The sequence below is a fragment of the Erinaceus europaeus genome, chromosome 9 (genome assembly GCF_950295315.1).
Source record: "Erinaceus europaeus chromosome 9, mEriEur2.1, whole genome shotgun sequence".
In the NCBI taxonomy this organism is placed as follows: Eukaryota; Metazoa; Chordata; class Mammalia; order Eulipotyphla; family Erinaceidae; genus Erinaceus; species Erinaceus europaeus.
In genome coordinates, this window is record NC_080170.1 from 8782013 (window position 1) to 8803502 (window position 21490).

The 21490-nt window shown below is 72.1% G+C and overlaps 1 protein-coding gene across 2 annotated transcripts in view; it reads left to right on the plus strand.

Annotated features, from left to right (window-relative positions):
* The first annotated feature begins 310 nt into the window (after nucleotides 1–310).
* The window catches only part of C9H5orf47 (chromosome 9 C5orf47 homolog), a 34218-nt gene continuing 13038 nt past the window's right edge, over nucleotides 311–21490 (plus strand). The window contains exon 1 of one of the 2 annotated variants that reach the window (XM_060197210.1): nucleotides 311–614. In XM_060197210.1, coding sequence (XP_060053193.1) covers nucleotides 398–614 — 217 coding nt within the window. In that variant the 5' untranslated portion in view covers nucleotides 311–397. The remainder of the gene's footprint in view (nucleotides 615–21490) is intronic. The other variant, XM_060197211.1, reaches the window with a different exon arrangement.

A 21490-nucleotide genomic window follows, 5' to 3' on the forward strand; every position in this document is an offset into this window, starting at 1 on the left:
CAGGGTTCAAGCCCCGCCCCCGTGGTCCAGGGTTCAAGCCCCGCCCCCGTGGAACAGCGCTCAAGCCCCGCCCCCAGAGGCCCCTGGCTCAAGCCCCGCCACCATAGAACAGCGCTAAAGCCCCGCCCCCAGTGGGCATGGCTTCAAGCCCCGCCCCCAGGAGTGGGCTCCTCAAGCCCCTCCTCCCCAATGGTCCAGGCCCCAGGCCCCGCCCCCCGCAGTCCACGGCTCAAGCCGCGCCCCGGAAGTCCGTCCACGCATTAGCTCCCCCCACCGTGCTGCGTGCGGTTCCCTCAGGCCGCTCGCCCGGTGCGGGATTCCTTCCCCCGAGTCCTGCCCGGGCCCCAGGCGCCTCAGCACACGGGTGCGGCCCCTCAGACGGGCCCGGCGGCCGGCCATGGCGGCGACACGCGGGGAGCGCGGCCGGGCGCGCTTCGTCTACGTGACCGGCTTCGGCTCGCACCGCTGCGGCGGCGTCCTGCCTCGGGGCGCCCGGGGACGGCGGGGGCGGGCGGCGGGGGACGGCGAGCAGCCGCCCGACCCCAGGAAGCCGGCGGAGCCCTCGGAGGGGCCGGCGTGCAGCTCCAGCGGCGGCCTCGGGGCGGCGCCAGCAGGTGTCGGTCCCGGCGGGAGCGGAGACCCCAGACCCCAACCGGCGCGGCAGCCCCCGAGCCCCGGACGGACCGAGACCCCCGACACTCGGCCCTCAGGACCGGGACCAGACCCAGATCCCGGCTCCGAACCCGCCGCCGGCCCTTCACCCGGCCGCAGAATCGGCCGCTCAGCGGCCGGCACAGACCCCAGTCCTCCTGCCCCAGACCCCAGTCCTCCTGCCCCAGACCCCCAGTCCTCCTGCCCCAGACCCCAGGCCTCCTGCCCCAGACCCCAGTCCTCCTGCCCCAGACCCCAGGCCTCCTTCCCCAGACCCCAGGCCTCCTGCCCCAGACCCCAGTCCCCTGCCCCAGACCCCAGTCCTCCTGCCCCCAGACCCCAGTCCTCCTGCCCCAGACCCCAGTCCTCCTGCCCCAGACCCCCAGTCCTCCTGCCCCAGACCCCAGTCCTCCTGCCCCAGACCCCAGTCCTCCTGCCCCAGACCCCCAGTCCTCCTGCCCCAGACCCCAGTCCTCCTGCCCCCAGACCCCCAGTCCTCCTGCCCCAAACCCCAGTCCTCCTGCCCCAGACCCCAGTCCTCCTGCCCCAGACCCCAGTCCTCCTGCCCCAGACCCCAGTCCTCCTGCCCCAGACCCCAGTCCTCCTGCCCCCAGACCCCAGTCCTCCTGCCCCAAACCCCAGTCCTCCTGCCCCAGACCCCAGTCCTCCTGCCCCAGACCCCAGTCCTCCTGCCCCCAGACCCCAGTCCTCCTGCCCCAGACCCCAGTCCTCCTGCCCCCAGACCCCAGGCCTCCTGCCCCCAGACCCCAGGCCTCCTGCCCCAGACCCCAGTCCCCTGCCCCAGACCCCAGTCCTCCTGCCCCCAGACCCCAGTCCTCCTGCCCCAGACCCCAGTCCTCCTGCCCCCAGACCCCAGTCCTCCTGCCCCAGACCCCAGTCCTCCTGCCCCAGACCCCCAGTCCTCCTGCCCCAGACCCCAGTCCTCCTGCCCCAGACCCCAGTCCTCCTGCCCCAGACCCCCAGTCCTCCTGCCCCAGACCCCAGTCCTCCTGCCCCCAGACCCCCAGTCCTCCTGCCCCAAACCCCAGTCCTCCTGCCCCAGACCCCAGTCCTCCTGCCCCAGACCCCAGTCCTCCTGCCCCAGACCCCAGTCCTCCTGCCCCAGACCCCAGTCCTCCTGCCCCCAGACCCCAGTCCTCCTGCCCCAAACCCCAGTCCTCCTGCCCCAGACCCCAGTCCTCCTGCCCCAGACCCCAGTCCTCCTGCCCCCAGACCCCAGTCCTCCTGCCCCAGACCCCAGTCCTCCTGCCCCCAGACCCCAGGCCTCCTGCCCCCAGACCCCAGGCCTCCTGCCCCAGACCCCAGTCCTCCTGCCCCAGACCCCAGTCCTCCTGCCCCAAACCCCAGTCCTCCTGCCCCAGACCCCAGTCCTCCTTCCCTCAGACCCCAGTCCTCCTGCCCCAGACCCCAGTCCTCCTGCCCCCAGACCCCAGTCCTCCTTCCCTCAGACCCCAGTCCTCCTGCCCCAGACCCCCAGTCCTCCTGCCCCAGACCCCAGTCCTCCTGCCCCCAGACCCCCAGTCCTCCTGCCCCAAACCCCAGTCCTCCTGCCCCAGACCCCAGTCCTCCTTCCCTCAGACCCCAGTCCTCCTGCCCCAGACCCCAGTCCTCCTGCCCCAGACCCCAGTCCTCCTGCCCCCAGACCCCAGTCCTCCTGCCCCAGACCCCAGTCCTCCTGCCCCAGACCCCAGTCCTCCTGCCCCCAGACCCCCAGTCCTCCTGCCCCAGACCCCAGTCCTCCTGCCCCCAGACCCCAGTCCTCCTTCCCTCAGACCCCAGTCCTCCTGCCCCAGACCCCCAGTCCTCCTGCCCCAGACCCCAGTCCTCCTGCCCCCAGACCCCCAGTCCTCCTGCCCCAAACCCCAGTCCTCCTGCCCCAGACCCCAGTCCTCCTTCCCTCAGACCCCAGTCCTCCTGCCCCAGACCCCAGTCCTCCTGCCCCCAGACCCCAGTCCTCCTGCCCCAGACCCCAGTCCTCCTGCCCCAGACCCCAGTCCTCCTGCCCCCAGACCCCCAGTCCTCCTGCCCCAGACCCCAGTCCTCCTGCCCCCAGACCCCCAGTCCTCCTGCCCCAAACCCCAGTCCTCCTGCCCCAGACCCCCAGTCCTCCTGCCCCAGACCCCAGTCCTCCTGCCCCAGACCCCCAGTCCTCCTGCCCCAGACCCCCAGTCCTCCTGCCCCAGACCCCAGTCCTCCTGCCCCAGACCCCAGTCCTCCTGCCCCCAGACCCCAGGCCTCCTGCCCCAGACCCCAGTCCTCCTGCCCCCAGACCCCCAGTCCTCCTGCCCCAGACCCCAGTCCTCCTGCCCCAGACCCCAGTCCTCCTGCCCCAGACCCCAGTCCTCCTGCCCCAGACCCCCAGTCCTCCTGCCCCAGACCCCAGTCCTCCTGCCCCCAGACCCCCAGTCCTCCTTCCCCAAACCCCAGTCCTCCTGCCCCAGACCCCAGTCCTCCTTCCCTCAGACCCCAGTCCTCCTGCCCCAGACCCCAGTCCTCCTGCCCCCAGACCCCAGTCCTCCTGCCCCAGACCCCAGTCCTCCTGCCCCAGACCCCAGTCCTCCTGCCCCCAGACCCCCAGTCCTCCTGCCCCAGACCCCAGTCCTCCTGCCCCCAGACCCCAGTCCTCCTTCCCTCAGACCCCAGTCCTCCTGCCCCAGACCCCCAGTCCTCCTGCCCCAGACCCCAGTCCTCCTGCCCCCAGACCCCCAGTCCTCCTGCCCCAAACCCCAGTCCTCCTGCCCCAGACCCCAGTCCTCCTTCCCTCAGACCCCAGTCCTCCTGCCCCAGACCCCAGTCCTCCTGCCCCCAGACCCCAGTCCTCCTGCCCCAGACCCCAGTCCTCCTGCCCCAGACCCCAGTCCTCCTGCCCCCAGACCCCCAGTCCTCCTGCCCCAGACCCCAGTCCTCCTGCCCCCAGACCCCCAGTCCTCCTGCCCCAAACCCCAGTCCTCCTGCCCCAGACCCCCAGTCCTCCTGCCCCAGACCCCAGTCCTCCTGCCCCAGACCCCAGTCCTCCTGCCCCAGACCCCCAGTCCTCCTGCCCCAGACCCCAGTCCTCCTGCCCCAGACCCCAGTCCTCCTGCCCCCAGACCCCAGGCCTCCTGCCCCAGACCCCAGTCCTCCTGCCCCCAGACCCCCAGTCCTCCTGCCCCAGACCCCAGGCCTCCTGCCCCAGACCCCAGTCCTCCTGCCCCCAGACCCCAGGCCTCCTGCCCCAGACCCCAGTCCTCCTGCCCCAGACCCCAGTCCTCCTGCCCCCAGACCCCAGGCCTCCTGCCCCAGACCCCAGTCCTCCTGCCCCAGACCCCAGTCCTCCTGCCCCAGACCCCAGGCCTCCTGCCCCTCAGACCCCAGTCCTCCTGCCTCAGACCCCAGTCCTCCTTCCCCCAGACCCCAGGCCTCCTGCCCCAGACCCCAGTCCTCCTGCCCCCAGACCCCAGGCCTCCTGCCCCAGACCCCAGTCCTCCTGCCCCAGACCCCAGTCCTCCTGCCCCCAGACCCCAGGCCTCCTGCCCCAGACCCCAGTCCTCCTGCCCCAGACCCCAGTCCTCCTGCCCCCAGACCCCAGTCCTCCTGCCCCCAGACCCCAGGCCTCCTGCCCCAGACCCCAGTCCTCCTGCCCCCAGACCCCAGGCCTCCTGCCCCAGACCCCAGGCCTCCTGCCCCAGACCCCAGTCCCCTGCCCCAGACCCCAGTCCTCCTGCCCCAGACCCCAGTCCTCCTGCCCCAGACCCCCAGTCCTCCTGCCCCAGACCCCAGTCCTCCTGCCTCCAGAGCCCCAGTCCTCCTGCCCCAGACCCCAGTCCTCCTGCCCCAGACCCCAGTCCTCCTGCCCCAGACCCCAGTCCTCCTGCCCCCAGACCCCCAGTCCTCCTGCCCCAGACCCCAGTCCTCCTTCCCTCAGACCCCAGTCCTCCTGCCCCAGACCCCAGTCCTCCTGCCCCCAGACCCCCAGTCCTCCTGCCCCAGACCCCAGTCCTCCTTCCCTCAGACCCCAGTCCTCCTGCCCCAGACCCCAGTCCTCCTGCCCCCAGACCCCCAGTCCTCCTGCCCCAGACCCCAGTCCTCCTGCCCCAGACCCCAGTCCTCCTGCCCCAGACCCCAGTCCTCCTGCCCCAGATCCCAGTCCTCCTGCCCCAGACCCCAGTCCTCCTGCCCCCAGACCCCAGGCCTCCTGCCCCAGACCCCAGTCCTCCTGCCCCAGACCCCCAGTCCTCCTGCCCCAGACCCCCAGTCCTCCTGCCCCAGACCCCCAGTCCTCCTGCCCCAGACCCCAGGCCTCCTGCCCCAGACCCCCAGTCCTCCTGCCCCAGACCCCAGTCCTCCTGCCCCAGACCCCAGTCCTCCTGCCCCAGACCCCCAGTCCTCCTGCCCCAGACCCCAGTCCTCCTGCCCCCAGACCCCAGTCCTCCTGCCCCAGACCCCAGTCCTCCTGCCCCAGACCCCCAGTCCTCCTGCCCCAGACCCCAGTCCTCCTGCCCCAGACCCCAGTCCTCCTGCCCCAGACCCCAGTCCTCCTGCCCCAGACCCCCAGTCCTCCTGCCCCAGACCCCAGTCCTCCTGCCCCAGACCCCAGGCCTCCTGCCCCAGACCCCCAGTCCTCCTGCCCCAGACCCCAGTCCTCCTGCCCCAGACCCCAGGCCTCCTTCCCTCAGACCCCAGTCCTCCTGCCCCAGACCCCAGTCCTCCTTCCCTCAGACCCCAGTCCTCCTGCCCCAGACCCCCAGTCCTCCTGCCCCAGACCCCAGTCCTCCTGCCCCAGACCCCAGTCCTCCTGCCCCCAGACCCCAGGCCTCCTGCCCCAGACCCCAGGCCTCCTGCCCCTCAGACCCCAGTCCTCCTGCCCCCAGACCCCAGTCCTCCTGCCCCAGACCCCAGGCCTCCTGCCCCAGACCCCAGTCCTCCTGCCCCAGACCCCAGTCCTCCTGCCCCCAGACCCCAGTCCTCCTGCCCCCAGACCCCAGGCCTCCTGCCCCAGACCCCAGTCCTCATGCCCCCAGACCCCAGTCCTCCTGCCCCAGACCCCCAGTCCTCCTGCCCCAGACCCCAGTCCTCCTGCCCCAGACCCCAGTCCTCCTGCCCCAGACCCCAGTCCTCCTGCCCCAGACCCCAGTCCTCCTGCCCCAGACCCCCAGTCCTCCTGCCCCAGACCCCAGTCCTCCTGCCCCAGACCCCAGTCCTCCTGCCCCCAGACCCCAGGCCTCCTGCCCCAGACCCCAGGCCTCCTGCCCCTCAGACCCCAGTCCTCCTGCCCCCAGACCCCAGTCCTCCTGCCCCAGACCCCAGGCCTCCTGCCCCAGACCCCAGTCCTCCTGCCCCAGACCCCAGTCCTCCTGCCCCCAGACCCCAGTCCTCCTGCCCCCAGACCCCAGGCCTCCTGCCCCAGACCCCAGTCCTCCTGCCCCCAGACCCCAGGCCTCCTGCCCCAGACCCCAGTCCCCTGCCCCAGACCCCAGTCCTCCTGCCCCAGACCCCAGTCCTCCTGCCCCAGACCCCCAGTCCTCCTGCCCCAGACCCCAGTCCTCCTGCCCCCAGACCCCCAGTCCTCCTGCCCCAGACCCCAGTCCTCCTGCCCCAGACCCCAGTCCTCCTGCCCCAGACCCCAGTCCTCCTGCCCCCAGACCCCCAGTCCTCCTGCCCCAGACCCCAGTCCTCCTTCCCTCAGACCCCAGTCCTCCTGCCCCAGACCCCAGTCCTCCTGCCCCCAGACCCCAGTCCTCCTGCCCCAGACCCCAGTCCTCCTGCCCCAGACCCCAGTCCTCCTGCCCCCAGACCCCCAGTCCTCCTGCCCCAGACCCCAGTCCTCCTTCCCTCAGACCCCAGTCCTCCTGCCCCAGACCCCAGTCCTCCTGCCCCCAGACCCCCAGTCCTCCTGCCCCAAACCCCAGTCCTCCTGCCCCAGACCCCAGTCCTCCTGCCCCAGACCCCAGTCCTCCTGCCCCAGACCCCAGTCCTCCTGCCCCAGATCCCAGTCCTCCTGCCCCAGACCCCAGTCCTCCTGCCCCCAGACCCCAGGCCTCCTGCCCCAGACCCCAGTCCTCCTGCCCCAGACCCCCAGTCCTCCTGCCCCAGACCCCCAGTCCTCCTGCCCCAGACCCCAGTCCTCCTGCCCCAGACCCCAGTCCTCCTGCCCCCAGACCCCAGTCCTCCTGCCCCAGACCCCAGTCCTCCTGCCCCAGACCCCCAGTCCTCCTGCCCCAGACCCCAGTCCTCCTGCCCCCAGACCCCAGTCCTCCTGCCCCCAGACCCCAGTCCTCCTGCCCCAGACCCCCAGTCCTCCTGCCCCAGACCCCAGTCCTCCTGCCCCAGACCCCAGTCCTCCTGCCCCCAGACCCCCAGTCCTCCTGCCCCAGACCCCCAGTCCTCCTTCCCTCAGACCCCAGTCCTCCTGCCCCCAGACCCCAGTCCTCCTGCCCCCAGACCCCAGTCCTCCTGCCCCAGACCCCCAGTCCTCCTGCCCCAGACCCCAGTCCTCCTGCCCCAGACCCCAGTCCTCCTGCCCCAGACCCCAGTCCTCCTGCCCCAGACCCCAGTCCTCCTGCCCCAGACCCCCAGTCCTCCTGCCCCAGACCTCAGTCCTCCTGCCCCAGACCCCAGTCCTCCTGCCCCAGACCCCAGTCCTCCTGCCCCAGACCCCCAGTCCTCCTGCCCCAGACCCCAGTCCTCCTGCCCCAGACCCCAGTCCTCCTGCCCCCAGACCCCAGGCCTCCTGCCCCAGACCCCAGTCCTCCTGCCCCCAGACCCCCAGTCCTCCTGCCCCAGACCCCAGGCCTCCTGCCCCAGACCCCAGTCCTCCTGCCCCCAGACCCCAGGCCTCCTGCCCCAGACCCCAGTCCTCCTGCCCCAGACCCCAGTCCTCCTGCCCCCAGACCCCAGGCCTCCTGCCCCAGACCCCAGTCCTCCTGCCCCAGACCCCAGTCCTCCTGCCCCAGACCCCAGGCCTCCTGCCCCTCAGACCCCAGGCCTCCTGCCTCAGACCCCAGTCCTCCTTCCCCCAGACCCCAGGCCTCCTGCCCCAGACCCCAGGCCTCCTGCCCCCAGACCCCAGGCCTCCTGCCCCAGACCCCAGTCCTCCTGCCCCAGACCCCAGTCCTCCTGCCCCCAGACCCCAGGCCTCCTGCCCCAGACCCCAGTCCTCCTGCCCCAGACCCCAGTCCTCCTGCCCCCAGACCCCAGTCCTCCTGCCCCCAGACCCCAGGCCTCCTGCCCCAGACCCCAGGCCTCCTGCCCCCAGACCCCAGGCCTCCTGCCCCAGACCCCAGTCCCCTGCCCCAGACCCCAGTCCTCCTGCCCCAGACCCAGTCCTCCTGCCCCAGACCCCCAGTCCTCCTGCCCCAGACCCCAGTCCTCCTGCCCCCAGACCCCCAGTCCTCCTGCCCCAGACCCCAGTCCTCCTGCCCCAGACCCCAGTCCTCCTGCCCCAGACCCCAGTCCTCCTGCCCCCAGACCCCCAGTCCTCCTGCCCCAGACCCCAGTCCTCCTTCCCTCAGACCCCAGTCCTCCTGCCCAGACCCCAGTCCTCCTGCCCCCAGACCCCCAGTCCTCCTGCCCCAGACCCCAGTCCTCCTTCCCTCAGACCCCAGTCCTCCTGCCCCAGACCCCAGTCCTCCTGCCCCCAGACCCCCAGTCCTCCTGCCCCAGACCCCAGTCCTCCTGCCCCAGACCCCAGTCCTCCTGCCCCAGACCCCAGTCCTCCTGCCCCAGATCCCAGTCCTCCTGCCCCAGACCCCAGTCCTCCTGCCCCCAGACCCCAGGCCTCCTGCCCCAGACCCCAGTCCTCCTGCCCCAGACCCCCAGTCCTCCTGCCCCAGACCCCCAGTCCTCCTGCCCCAGACCCCCAGTCCTCCTGCCCCAGACCCCAGGCCTCCTGCCCCAGACCCCCAGTCCTCCTGCCCCAGACCCCAGTCCTCCTGCCCCAGACCCCAGTCCTCCTGCCCCAGACCCCCAGTCCTCCTGCCCCAGACCCCAGTCCTCCTGCCCCCAGACCCCAGTCCTCCTGCCCCCAGACCCCAGTCCTCCTGCCCCAGACCCCCAGTCCTCCTGCCCCAGACCCCAGTCCTCCTGCCCCAGACCCCAGTCCTCCTGCTCCAGACCCCAGTCCTCCTGCCCCAGACCCCAGTCCTCCTGCCCCAGACCCCCAGTCCTCCTGCCCCAGACCCCAGTCCTCCTGCCCCAGACCCCAGGCCTCCTGCCCCAGACCCCAGTCCTCCTGCCCCAGACCCCAGTCCTCCTGCCCCAGACCCCAGTCCTCCTGCCCCAGACCCCCAGTCCTCCTGCCCCAGACCCCAGTCCTCCTGCCCCAGACCCCAGTCCTCCTGCCCCCAGACCCCAGGCCTCCTGCCCCAGACCCCAGTCCTCCTGCCCCAGACCCCCAGTCCTCCTGCCCCAGACCCCAGGCCTCCTGCCCCAGACCCCAGTCCTCCTGCCCCCAGACCCCAGGCCTCCTGCCCCAGACCCCAGTCCTCCTGCCCCCAGACCCCAGGCCTCCTGCCCCAGACCCCAGTCCTCCTGCCCCAGACCCCAGTCCTCCTGCCCCAGACCCCAGGCCTCCTGCCCCTCAGACCCCAGTCCTCCTGCCCCAGACCCCAGTCCTCCTTCCCCCAGACCCCAGGCCTCCTGCCCCAGACCCCAGTCCTCCTGCCCCCAGACCCCAGGCCTCCTGCCCCAGACCCCAGTCCTCCTGCCCCAGACCCCAGTCCTCCTGCCCCCAGACCCCAGGCCTCCTGCCCCAGACCCCAGGCCTCCTGCCCCAGACCCCAGTCCTCCTGCCCCCAGACCCCAGTCCTCCTGCCCCCAGACCCCAGTCCTCCTGCCCCAGACCCCAGTCCTCCTGCCCCCAGACCCCAGGCCTCCTGCCCCAGACCCCAGTCCCCTGCCCCAGACCCCAGTCCTCCTGCCCCAGACCCCAGTCCTCCTGCCCCAGACCCCAGTCCTCCTGCCCCCAGACCCCCAGTCCTCCTGCCCCAGACCCCAGTCCTCCTTCCCTCAGACCCCCAGTCCTCCTGCCCAGACCCCAGTCCTCCTTCCCTCAGACCCCAGTCCTCCTGCCCCAGACCCCAGTCCTCCTGCCCCCAGACCCCCAGTCCTCCTGCCCCAGTCCTCCTGCCCCAGACCCCAGTCCTCCTGCCCCAGACCCCAGTCCTCCTGCCCCAGATCCCAGTCCTCCTGCCCCAGACCCCAGTCCTCCTGCCCCCAGACCCCAGGCCCTCCTGCCCAGACCCCAGTCCTCCTGCCCCAGACCCCAGTCCTCCTGCCCCAGACCCCAGTCCTCCTGCCCCAGACCCCAGTCCTCCTGCCCTCAGACCCCAGTCCTCCTGCCCCAGACCCCAGTCCTCCTGCCCCCAGACCCCAGTCCTCCTGCCCCAGACCCCAGTCCTCCTGCCCCCAGACCCCAGTCCTCCTGCCCCAGACCCCCAGTCCTCCTGCCCCAGACCCCAGTCCTCCTGCCCCCAGACCCCCAGTCCTCCTGCCCCAAGACCCCAGTCCTCCTGCCCTCAGACCCCAGTCCTCCTGCCCCAGACCCCAGTCCTCCTGCCCCAGACCCCCAGTCCTCCTGCCCCAGACCCCCAGTCCTCCTGCCCCCAGACCCCCAGTCCTCCTGCCCCAGACCCCAGTCCTCCTGCCCCAGACCCCCAGTCCTCCTGCCCCAGACCCCAGTTCTCCTGCCCCCAGACCCCCAGTCCTCCTGCCCCAGACCCCAGTCCTCCTGCCCCAGACCCCAGGCCTCCTGCCCCAGACCCCAGTCCTCCTGCCCCAGACCCCCAGTCCTCCTGCCCCTGACCCCAGTCCTCCTGCCCCCAGACCCCCAGTCCTCCTGCCCCAGACCCCCAGTCCTCCTGCCCCAGACCCCAGGCCTCCTGCCCCAGACCCCAGTCCTCCTGCCCCAGACCCCCAGTCCTCCTGCCCCAGACCCCAGTCCTCCTGCCCCAGACCCCAGTCCTCCTGCCCCAGACCCCCAGTCCTCCTGCCCCAGACCCCAGGCCTCCTGCCCCAGACCCCAGTCCTCCTGCCCCAGACCCCCAGTCCTCCTGCCCCAGACCCCCAGTCCTCCTGCCCCAGACCCCAGTCCTCCTGCCCCAGACCCCAGTCCTCCTGCCCCAGACCCCCAGTCCTCCTGCCCCAGACCCCAGTCCTCCTGCCCCCAGACCCCAGTCCTCCTGCCCCAGACCCCCAGTCCTCCTGCCCCAGACCCCCAGTCCTCCTGCCCCAGACCCCAGTCCTCCTGCCCCAGACCCCAGTCCTCCTGCCCCCAGACCCCAGGCCTCCTGCCCCAGACCCCAGTCCTCCTGCCCCCAGACCCCAGGCCTCCTGCCCCAGACCCCCAGTCCTCCTGCCCCCAGACCCCCAGTCCTCCTGCCCCAGACCCCCAGGCCTCCTGCCCCAGACCCCAGGCCTCCTGCCCCCAGACCCCAGGCCTCCTGCCCCAGACCCCTGTCCTCCTGCCCCAGACCCCAGTCCTCCTGCCCCCAGACCCCAGGCCTCCTGCCCCAGACCCCAGTCCTCCTGCCCCCAGACCCCAGTCCTCCTGCCCCAGACCCCAGTCCTCCTGCCCCAGACCCCAGGCCTCCTGCCCCTCAGACCCCAGTCCTCCTGCCCCAGACCCCAGTCCTCCTGCCCCCAGACCCCAGGCCTCCTGCCCCAGACCCCAGTCCTCCTGCCCCCAGACCCCAGGCCTCCTGCCCCAGACCCCAGTCCTCCTGCCCCCAGACCCCAGTCCTCCTGCCCCCAGACCCCAGGCCTCCTGCCCCAGACCCCAGTCCTCCTGCCCCAGACCCCAGTCCCCTGCCCCAGACCCCAGTCCTCCTGCCCCAGACCCCAGTCCTCCTGCCCCAGACCCCCAGTCCTCCTGCCCCAGACCCCAGTCCTCCTGCCCCCAGACCCCAGGCCTCCTGCCCCAGACCCCAGTCCTCCTGCCCCAGACCCCAGTCCTCCTTCCCTCAGACCCCAGTCCTCCTGCCCCAGACCCCAGTCCTCCTGCCCCCAGACCCCCAGTCCTCCTGCCCCAGACCCCAGTCCTCCTTCCCTCAGACCCCAGTCCTCCTGCCCCAGACCCCAGTCCTCCTGCCCCCAGACCCCCAGTCCTCCTGCCCCAGACCCCAGTCCTCCTGCCCCAGACCCCAGTCCTCCTGCCCCAGACCCCAGTCCTCCTGCCCCAGATCCCAGTCCTCCTGCCCCAGACCCCAGTCCTCCTGCCCCCAGACCCCAGTCCTCCTGCCCCCAGACCCAGTCCTCCTGCCCCAGACCCCCAGTCCTCCTGCCCCAGACCCCAGTCCTCCTGCCCCAGACCCCAGTCCTCCTGCCCCAGACCCCAGTCCTCCTGCCCCAGACCCCAGTCCTCCTGCCCCAGACCCCCAGTCCTCCTGCCCCAGACCCCAGTCCTCCTGCCCCAGACCCCAGGCCTCCTGCCCCAGACCCCCAGTCCTCCTGCCCCAGACCCCAGTCCTCCTGCCCCAGACCCCAGTCCTCCTGCCACAGACCCCCAGTCCTCCTGCCCCAGACCCCAGTCCTCCTGCCCCAGACCCCAGTCCTCCTGCCCCCAGACCCCAGGCCTCCTGCCCCAGACCCCAGTCCTCCTGCCCCCAGACCCCCAGTCCTCCTGCCCCAGACCCCAGGCCTCCTGCCCCAGACCCCAGTCCTCCTGCCCCCAGACCCCAGGCCTCCTGCCCCAGACCCCAGTCCTCCTGCCCCCAGACCCCAGGCCTCCTGCCCCAGACCCCAGTCCTCCTGCCCCAGACCCCAGTCCTCCTGCCCCAGACCCCAGGCCTCCTGCCCCTCAGACCCCAGTCCTCCTGCCCCAGACCCCAGTCCTCCTTCCCCCAGACCCCAGGCCTCCTGCCCCAGACCCCAGTCCTCCTGCCCCCAGACCCCAGGCCTCCTGCCCCAGACCCCAGTCCTCCTGCCCCAGACCCCAGTCCTCCTGCCCCCAGACCCCAGGCCTCCTGCCCCAGACCCCAGTCCTCCTGCCCCAGACCCCAGTCCTCCTGCCCCCAGACCCCAGTCCTCCTGCCCCCAGACCCCAGGCCTCCTGCCCCAGACCCCAGTCCTCCTGCCCCCAGAACCCAGGCCTCCTGCCCCAGACCCCAGTCCCCTGCCCCAGACCCCAGTCCTCCTGCCCCAGACCCCAGTCCTCCTGCCCCAGACCCCCAGTCCTCCTGCCCCAGACCCCAGTCCTCCTGCCCCCAGACCCCCAGTCCTCCTGCCCCAGACCCCAGTCCTCCTTCCCTCAGACCCCAGTCCTCCTGCCCCAGACCCCAGTCCTCCTGCCCCCAGACCCCCAGTCCTCCTGCCCCAGACCCCAGTCCTCCTTCCCTCAGACCCCAGTCCTCCTGCCCCAGACCCCAGTCCTCCTGCCCCCAGACCCCCAGTCCTCCTGCCCCAGACCCCAGTCCTCCTGCCCCAGACCCCAGTCCTCCTGCCCCAGACCCCAGTCCTCCTGCCCCAGATCCCAGTCCTCCTGCCCCAGACCCCAGTCCTCCTGCCCCCAGACCCCAGGCCTCCTGCCCCAGACCCCAGTCCTCCTGCCCCAGACCCCAGTCCTCCTGCCCCCAGACCCCCAGTCCTCCTGCCCCAGACCCCAGTCCTCCTTCCCTCAGACCCCAGTCCTCCTGCCCCAGACCCCAGTCCTCCTGCCCCCAGACCCCCAGTCCTCCTGCCCCAGACCCCAGTCCTCCTGCCCCAGACCCCAGTCCTCCTGCCCCAGACCCCCAGTCCTCCTGCCCCAGACCCCAGTCCTCCTGCCCCCAGACCCCCAGTCCTCCTGCCCCAGACCCCAGTCCTCCTTCCCTCAGACCCCAGTCCTCCTGCCCCAGACCCCAGTCCTCCTGCCCCCAGACCCCCAGTCCTCCTGCCCCAGACCCCAGTCCTCCTGCCCCCAGACCCCCAGTCCTCCTGCCCCAGACCCCAGTCCTCCTGCCCCAGACCCCCAGTCCTCCTGCCCCAGACCCCAGTTCTCCTGCCCCCAGACCCCCAGTCCTCCTGCCCCAGACCCCAGTCCTCCTGCCCCAGACCCCAGGCCTCCTGCCCCAGACCCCAGTCCTCCTGCCCCAGACCCCCAGTCCTCCTGCCCCTGACCCCAGTCCTCCTGCCCCAGACCCCCAGTCCTCCTGCCCCAGACGCCAGGCCTCCTGCCCCAGACCCCAGTCCTCCTGCCCCAGACCCCAGGCCTCCTGCCCCAGACCCCCAGTCCTCCTGCCCCAGACCCCAGTCCTCCTGCCCCCAGACCCCAGTCCTCCTGCCCCAGACCCCAGTCCTCCTGCCCCAGACCCCCAGTCCTCCTGCCCCAGACCCCAGTCCTCCTGCCCCAGACCCCAGTCCTCCTGCCCCCAGACCCCAGGCCTCCTGCCCCAGACCCCAGTCCTCCTGCCCCCAGACCCCAGGCCTCCTGCCCCAGACCCCAGTCCTCCTGCCCCCAGACCCCCAGTCCTCCTGCCCCAGACCCCAGGCCTCCTGCCCCAGACCCCAGTCCTCCTGCCCCCAGACCCCAGGCCTCCTGCCCCAGACCCCAGTCCTCCTGCCCCAGACCCCAGTCCTCCTGCCCCCAGACCCCAGGCCTCCTGCCCCAGACCCCAGTCCTCCTGCCCCCAGACCCCAGTCCTCCTGCCCCAGACCCCAGTCCTCCTGCCCCAGACCCCAGGCCTCCTGCCCCTCAGACCCCAGTCCTCCTGCCCCAGACCCCAGTCCTCCTGCCCCCAGACCCCAGGCCTCCTGCCCCAGACCCCAGTCCTCCTGCCCCCAGACCCCAGGCCTCCTGCCCCAGACCCCAGTCCTCCTGCCCCAGACCCCAGTCCTCCTGCCCCCAGACCCCAGGCCTCCTGCCCCAGACTCCAGTCCTCCTGCCCCAGACCCCAGTCCCCTGCCCCAGACCCCAGTCCTCCTGCCCCAGACCCCAGTCCTCCTGCCCCAGACCCCCAGTCCTCCTGCCCCAGACCCCAGTCCTCCTGCCCCCAGACCCCAGGCCTCCTGCCCCAGACCCCAGTCCTCCTGCCCCATACCCCAGTCCTCCTTCCCTCAGACCCCAGTCCTCCTGCCCCAGACCCCAGTCCTCCTGCCCCCAGACCCCCAGTCCTCCTGCCCCAGACCCCAGTCCTCCTTCCCTCAGACCCCAGTCCTCCTGCCCCAGACCCCAGTCCTCCTGCCCCCAGACCCCCAGTCCTCCTGCCCCAGACCCCAGTCCTCCTGCCCCAGACCCCAGTCCTCCTGCCCCAGACCCCAGTCCTCCTGCCCCAGATCCCAGTCCTCCTGCCCCAGACCCCAGTCCTCCTGCCCCCAGACCCCAGGCCTCCTGCCCCAGACCCCAGTCCTCCTGCCCCAGACCCCAGTCCTCCTGCCCCAGACCACAGTCCTCCTGCCCCAGACCCCAGTCCTCCTGCCCCAGACCCCCAGTCCTCCTGCCCCAGACCCCAGTCCTCCTGCCCCCAGACCCCCAGTCCTCCTGCCCCAGACCCCAGTCCTCCTTCCCTCAGACCCCAGTCCTCCTGCCCCAGACCCCAGTCCTCCTGCCCCCAGACCCCCAGTCCTCCTGCCCCAGACCCCAGTCCTCCTGCCCCAGACCCCAGTCCTCCTGCCCCAGACCCCCAGTCCTCCTGCCCCAGACCCCAGTCCTCCTGCCCCCAGACCCCCAGTCCTCCTGCCCCAGACCCCAGTCCTCCTTCCCTCAGACCCCAGTCCTCCTGCCCCAGACCCCAGTCCTCCTGCCCCCAGACCCCAGTCCTCCTGCCCCAGACCCCAGTCCTCCTTCCCTCAGACCCCAGTCCTCCTGCCCCAGACCCCAGTCCTCCTGCCCCAGACCCCAGTCCTCCTGCCCCAGACCCCCAGTCCTCCTGCCCCAGACCCCAGTCCTCCTGCCCCCAGACCCCCAGTCCTCCTGCCCCAGACCCCAGTCCTCCTGCCCCAGACCCCCAGTCCTCCTGCCCCAGACCCCAGTTCTCCTGCCCCCAGACCCCCAGTCCTCCTGCCCCAGACCCCAGTCCTCCTGCCCCCAGACCCCCAGTCCTCCTGCCCCAGACCCCAGTCCTCCTTCCCTCAGACCCCAGTCCTCCTGCCCCAGACCCCGGTCCTCCTGCCCCTAGACTCACTGTCGTCCTGCCCCCAGACCCCCAGTCCTCCTGCCCCCAGACCTGCAGTCCTCCTGCCTCCAGACCCCAGTCCTCCCGCGCCCCGACCCCCAGTCCTCCTGCCCCCAGGCCCCAGTCCGCTTGCTCCCAGACCCCAGTCCTCCTGCCCCCAGACCCCAGTCCTCCTGCCCCCAGATCCCAGTCCTACTGCCCCCAGACCCCAGTCCTGCCCCAGACCCCAGTCCTCCTGCCCCAGACCCCCAGTCCTCCTGCCCACAGACCCCAGTCCTCCTGCCCCAGACCCCCAGTCCTCCTGCCCCCAGACCCCAGTCCTCCTACCCCCAAACCCCAGTCCTCCTGCCCCCAGACCGCAGTCCTCCTGCCCCAGACCCCAGTCCTCCTGCCCCAGATCCCAGTCTTCCTGCCCCAGACCCCAGTCCTCCTGCCCCAGACCCCCAGTCCTCCTGCCCCAGACCCCAGTCCTCCTGCCCCAGTCCCCAGTCCTCCTGCCCCCAGTCCCCAGTCCTCCTGGCCCCAGACCCCAGTCCTCCTGGCCCCAGACCCCAGTCCTCCTGCCCCCAGACCCCAGTCCTCCTGCCCCCAGACCCCAGGCCTCCTGCCCCAGACCCCAGTCCTCCTGCCCCAGACCCCAGTCCTCCTTCCCTCAGACCCCAGTCCTCCTGCCCCAGACCCCGGTCCTCCTGCCCCTAGACTCACTGTCGTCCTGCCCCCAGACCCCCAGTCCTCCTGCCCCAGACCCCAGTCCTCCTTCCCTCAGACCCCAGTCCTCCTGCCCCAGACCCCAGTCCTCCTGCCCCCAGACCCCCAGTCCTCCTGCCCCAGACCCCAGTCCTCCTGCCCCAGACCCCAGTCCTCCTGCCCCAGACCCCAGTCCTCCTGCCCCAGATCCCAGTCCTCCTGCCCCAGACCCCAGTCCTCCTGCCCCCAGACCCCAGGCCTCCTGCCCCAGACCCCAGTCTTCCTCCCCCAGACCCCCAGTCCTCCTGCCCCAGACCCCCAGTCCTCCTGCCCCAGACACCCAGTCCTCCTGCCCCAGACCCCAGGCCTCCTGCCCCAGACCCCCAGTCCTCCTGCCCCAGACCCCAGTCCTCCTGCCCCCAGACCCCAGGCCTCCTGCCCCAGACCCCAGTCCTCCTGCCCCAGACCCCAGTCCTCCTGCCCCCAGACCCCAGTCCTCCTGCCCCCAGACCCCAGGCCTCCTGCCCCAGACCCCAGTCCTCCTGCCACCAGACCCCAGGCCTCCTGCCCCAGACCCCAGGCCCCTGCCCCAGACCCCAGTCCTCCTGCCCCAGACCCCAGTCCTCCTGCCCCAGACCCCCAGTCCTCCTGCCCCAGACCCCAGTCCTCCTGCCCCCAGACCCCCAGTCCTCCTGCCCCAGACCCCAGTCCTCCTTCCCTCAGACCCCAGTCCTCCTGCCCCAGACCCCAGTCCTCCTGCCCCCAGACCCCCAGTCCTCCTGCCCCAGACCCCAGTCCTCCTTCCCTCAGACCCCAGTCCTCCTGCCCCAGACCCCAGTCCTCCTGCCCCCAGACCCCCAGTCCTCCTGCCCCAGACCCCAGTCCTCCTGCCCCAGACCCCAGTCCTCCTGCCCCAGATCCCAGTCCTCCTGCCCCAGACCCCAGTCCTCCTGCCCCCAGACCCCAGGCCTCCTGCCCCAGACCCCAGTCCTCCTGCCCCAGACCCCAGTCCTCCTGCCCCCAGACCCCCAGTCCTCCTGCCCCAGACCCCAGTCCTCCTTCCCTCAGACCCCAGTCCTCCTGCCCCAGACCCCAGTCCTCCTGCCCCCAGACCCCCAGTCCTCCTGCCCCAGACCCCAGTCCTCCTGCCCCAGACCCCAGTCCTCCTGCCCCAGACCCCCAGTCCTCCTGCCCCAGACCCCAGTCCTCCTGCCCCCAGACCCCCAGTCCTCCTGCCCCAGACCCCAGTCCTCCTTCCCTCAGACCCCAGTCCTCCTGCCCCAGACCCCAGTCCTCCTGCCCCCAGACCCCCAGTCCTCCTGCCCCAGACCCCAGTCCTCCTGCCCCCAGACCCCCAGTCCTCCTGCCCCAGACCCCAGTCCTCCTGCCCCAGACCCCCAGTCCTCCTGCCCCAGACCCCAGTTCTCCTGCCCCCAGACCCCCAGTCCTCCTGCCCCAGACCCCAGTCCTCCTGCCCCAGACCCCAGGCCTCCTGCCCCAGACCCCAGTCCTCCTGCCCCAGACCCCCAGTCCTCCTGCCCCTGACCCCAGTCCTCCTGCCCCAGACCCCCAGTCCTCCTGCCCCAGACCCCAGGCCTCCTGCCCCAGACCCCAGTCCTCCTGCCCCAGACCCCAGGCCTCCTGCCCCAGACCCCCAGTCCTCCTGCCCCAGACCCCAGTCCTCCTGCCCCAGACCCCAGTCCTCCTGCCCCAGACCCCCAGTCCTCCTGCCCCAGACCCCAGGCCTCCTGCCCCAGACCCCAGTCCTCCTGCCCCAGACCCCAGGCCTCCTGCCCCAGACCCCCAGTCCTCCTGCCCCAGACCCCAGTCCTCCTGCCCCAGACCCCAGTCCTCCTGCCCCAGACCCCCAGTCCTCCTGCCCCAGACCCCAGTCCTCCTGCCCCCAGACCCCAGTCCTCCTGCCCCAGACCCCAGTCCTCCTGCCCCAGACCCCCAGTCCTCCTGCCCCAGACCCCAGTCCTCCTGCCCCAGACCCCAGTCCTCCTGCCCCCAGACCCCAGGCCTCCTGCCCCAGACCCCAGTCCTCCTGCCCCCAGACCCCAGGCCTCCTGCCCCAGACCCCATTCCTCCTGCCCCCAGACCCCCAGTCCTCCTGCCCCAGACCCCAGGCCTCCTGCCCCAGACCCCAGTCCTCCTGCCCCCAGACCCCAGGCCTCCTGCCCCAGACCCCAGTCCTCCTGCCCCAGACCCCAGTCCTCCTGCCCCCAGACCCCAGGCCTCCTGCCCCAGACCCCAGTCCTCCTGCCCCCAGACCCCAGTCCTCCTGCCCCAGACCCCAGTCCTCCTGCCCCAGACCCCAGGCCTCCTGCCCCTCAGACCCCAGTCCTCCTGCCCCAGACCCCAGTCCTCCTGCCCCCAGACCCCAGGCCTCCTGCCCCAGACCCCAGTCCTCCTGCCCCCAGACCCCAGGCCTCCTGCCCCAGACCCCAGTCCTCCTGCCCCAGACCCCAGTCCTCCTGCCCCCAGACCCCAGGCCTCCTGCCCCAGACCCCAGTCCTCCTGCCCCAGACCCCAGTCCCCTGCCCCAGACCCCAGTCCTCCTGCCCCAGACCCCAGTCCTCCTGCCCCAGACCCCCAGTCCTCCTGCCCCAGACCCCAGTCCTCCTGCCCCCAGACCCCAGGCCTCCTGCCCCAGACCCCAGTCCTCCTGCCCCAGACCCCAGTCCTCCTTCCCTCAGACCCCAGTCCTCCTGCCCCAGACCCCAGTCCTCCTGCCCCCAGACCCCCAGTCCTCCTGCCCCAGACCCCAGTCCTCCTTCCCTCAGACCCCAGTCCTCCTGCCCCAGACCCCAGTCCTCCTGCCCCCAGACCCCCAGTCCTCCTGCCCCAGACCCCAGTCCTCCTGCCCCAGACCCCAGTCCTCCTGCCCCAGACCCCAGTCCTCCTGCCCCAGATCCCAGTCCTCCTGCCCCAGACCCCAGTCCTCCTGCCCCCAGACCCCAGGCCTCCTGCCCCAGACCCCAGTCCTCCTGCCCCAGACCCCAGTCCTCCTGCCCCAGACCCCAGTCCTCCTGCCCCAGACCCCCAGTCCTCCTGCCCCAGACCCCAGTCCTCCTGCCCCCAGACCCCCAGTCCTCCTGCCCCAGACCCCAGTCCTCCTTCCCTCAGACCCCAGTCCTCCTGCCCCAGACCCCAGTCCTCCTGCCCCCAGACCCCCAGTCCTCCTGCCCCAGACCCCAGTCCTCCTGCCCCAGACCCCAGTCCTCCTGCCCCAGACCCCCAGTCCTCCTGCCCCAGACCCCAGTCCTCCTGCCCCCAGACCCCCAGTCCTCCTGCCCCAGACCCCAGTCCTCCTTCCCTCAGACCCCAGTCCTCCTGCCCCAGACCCCAGTCCTCCTGCCCCCAGACCCCAGTCCTCCTGCCCCAGACCCCAGTCCTCCTTCCCTCAGACCCCAGTCCTCCTGCCCCAGACCCCAGTCCTCCTGCCCCAGACCCCAGTCCTCCTGCCCCAGACCCCCAGTCCTCCTGCCCCAGACCCCAGTCCTCCTGCCCCCAGACCCCCAGTCCTCCTGCCCCAGACCCCAGTCCTCCTGCCCCAGACCCCCAGTCCTCCTGCCCCAGACCCCAGTTCTCCTGCCCCCAGACCCCCAGTCCTCCTGCCCCAGACCCCAGTCCTCCTGCCCCCAGACCCCCAGTCCTCCTGCCCCAGACCCCAGTCCTCCTTCCCTCAGACCCCAGTCCTCCTGCCCCAGACCCCGGTCCTCCTGCCCCTAGACTCACTGTCGTCCTGCCCCCAGACCCCCAGTCCTCCTGCCCCCAGACCTGCAGTCCTCCTGCCTCCAGACCCCAGTCCTCCCGCGCCCCGACCCCCAGTCCTCCTGCCCCCAGGCCCCAGTCCGCTTGCTCCCAGACCCCAGTCCTCCTGCCCCCAGACCCCAGTCCTCCTGCCCCCAGATCCCAGTCCTACTGCCCCCAGACCCCAGTCCTCCTGCCCCAGACCCCAGTCCTCCTGCCCCAGACCCCCAGTCCTCCTGCCCACAGACCCCAGTCCTCCTGCCCCAGACCCCCAGTCCTCCTGCCCCCAGACCCCAGTCCTCCTACCCCCAAACCCCAGTCCTCCTGCCCCCAGACCGCAGTCCTCCTGCCCCAGACCCCAGTCCTCCTGCCCCAGATCCCAGTCTTCCTGCCCCAGACCCCAGTCCTCCTGCCCCAGACCCCCAGTCCTCCTGCCCCAGACCCCAGTCCTCCTGCCCCCAGTCCCCAGTCCTCCTGCCCCCAGTCCCCAGTCCTCCTGGCCCCAGACCCCAGTCCTCCTGGCCCCAGACCCCAGTCCTCCTGCCCCCAGACCCCAGTCCTCCTGCCCAAGACCCCAGTCCTCCTGCCCCCAGACCCCAGTCCTCCTGCCCCAGACCCCAGTCATCGGGCCCCCACACTCCAGTCATCCGGCCCCCTGACCCCCAGTCCTCCTGCTCCCAGACCCCAGTCCTCCTGCCTCAGACCCCCAGTCCTCCTGCCCCAGACCCCAGTCCTCCTGCCCCCAGACCCCAGTCCTCCTGCCCCAGTCCCCAGTCCTCCTGCCCCAGACCCCCAGTCCTCCTGCCCCCAGACCCCAGTTCTCCTGCCCCAGATCCCAGTCCTCCTGCCCCCAGACCCCAGTACTCCTGCCCCAGACCCCCAGTCCTCCTGCCCCACACCCCAGTCCTCCTGCCCCAGACCCCAGTCCTGGCCCCAGACCCCAGTCCTCCTGCCCCCAGACCCCAGTCCTCCTGCCCCCAGACCTCAGTCCTCCTGCCCCCATCCCCCAGTCCTCCTGCCCCCAGACCCCAGTTCTCCTGCCCCCAGACCCCAGTCCTCCTGCCCCAGATCCCAGTACTCCTGCCCCCGACCCCAGTCCTCCTGCCCCAGACCCCCAGTCCTCCTGCCCCAGACCCCATTCCTCCTGCCCCAGACCCCAGTCCTCCTGGCCCCAGACCCCAGTCCTCCTGCCCCAGACCCCAGTCCTCTTGCCCCCAGACCCCAGTCCTCCTGCCCCCGACCCCAGTCCTCCTGCCCCCAGACCCCAGTCCTCCTGCCCCAGACCCCCTGTCCTCCTGCCCCCAGACCCC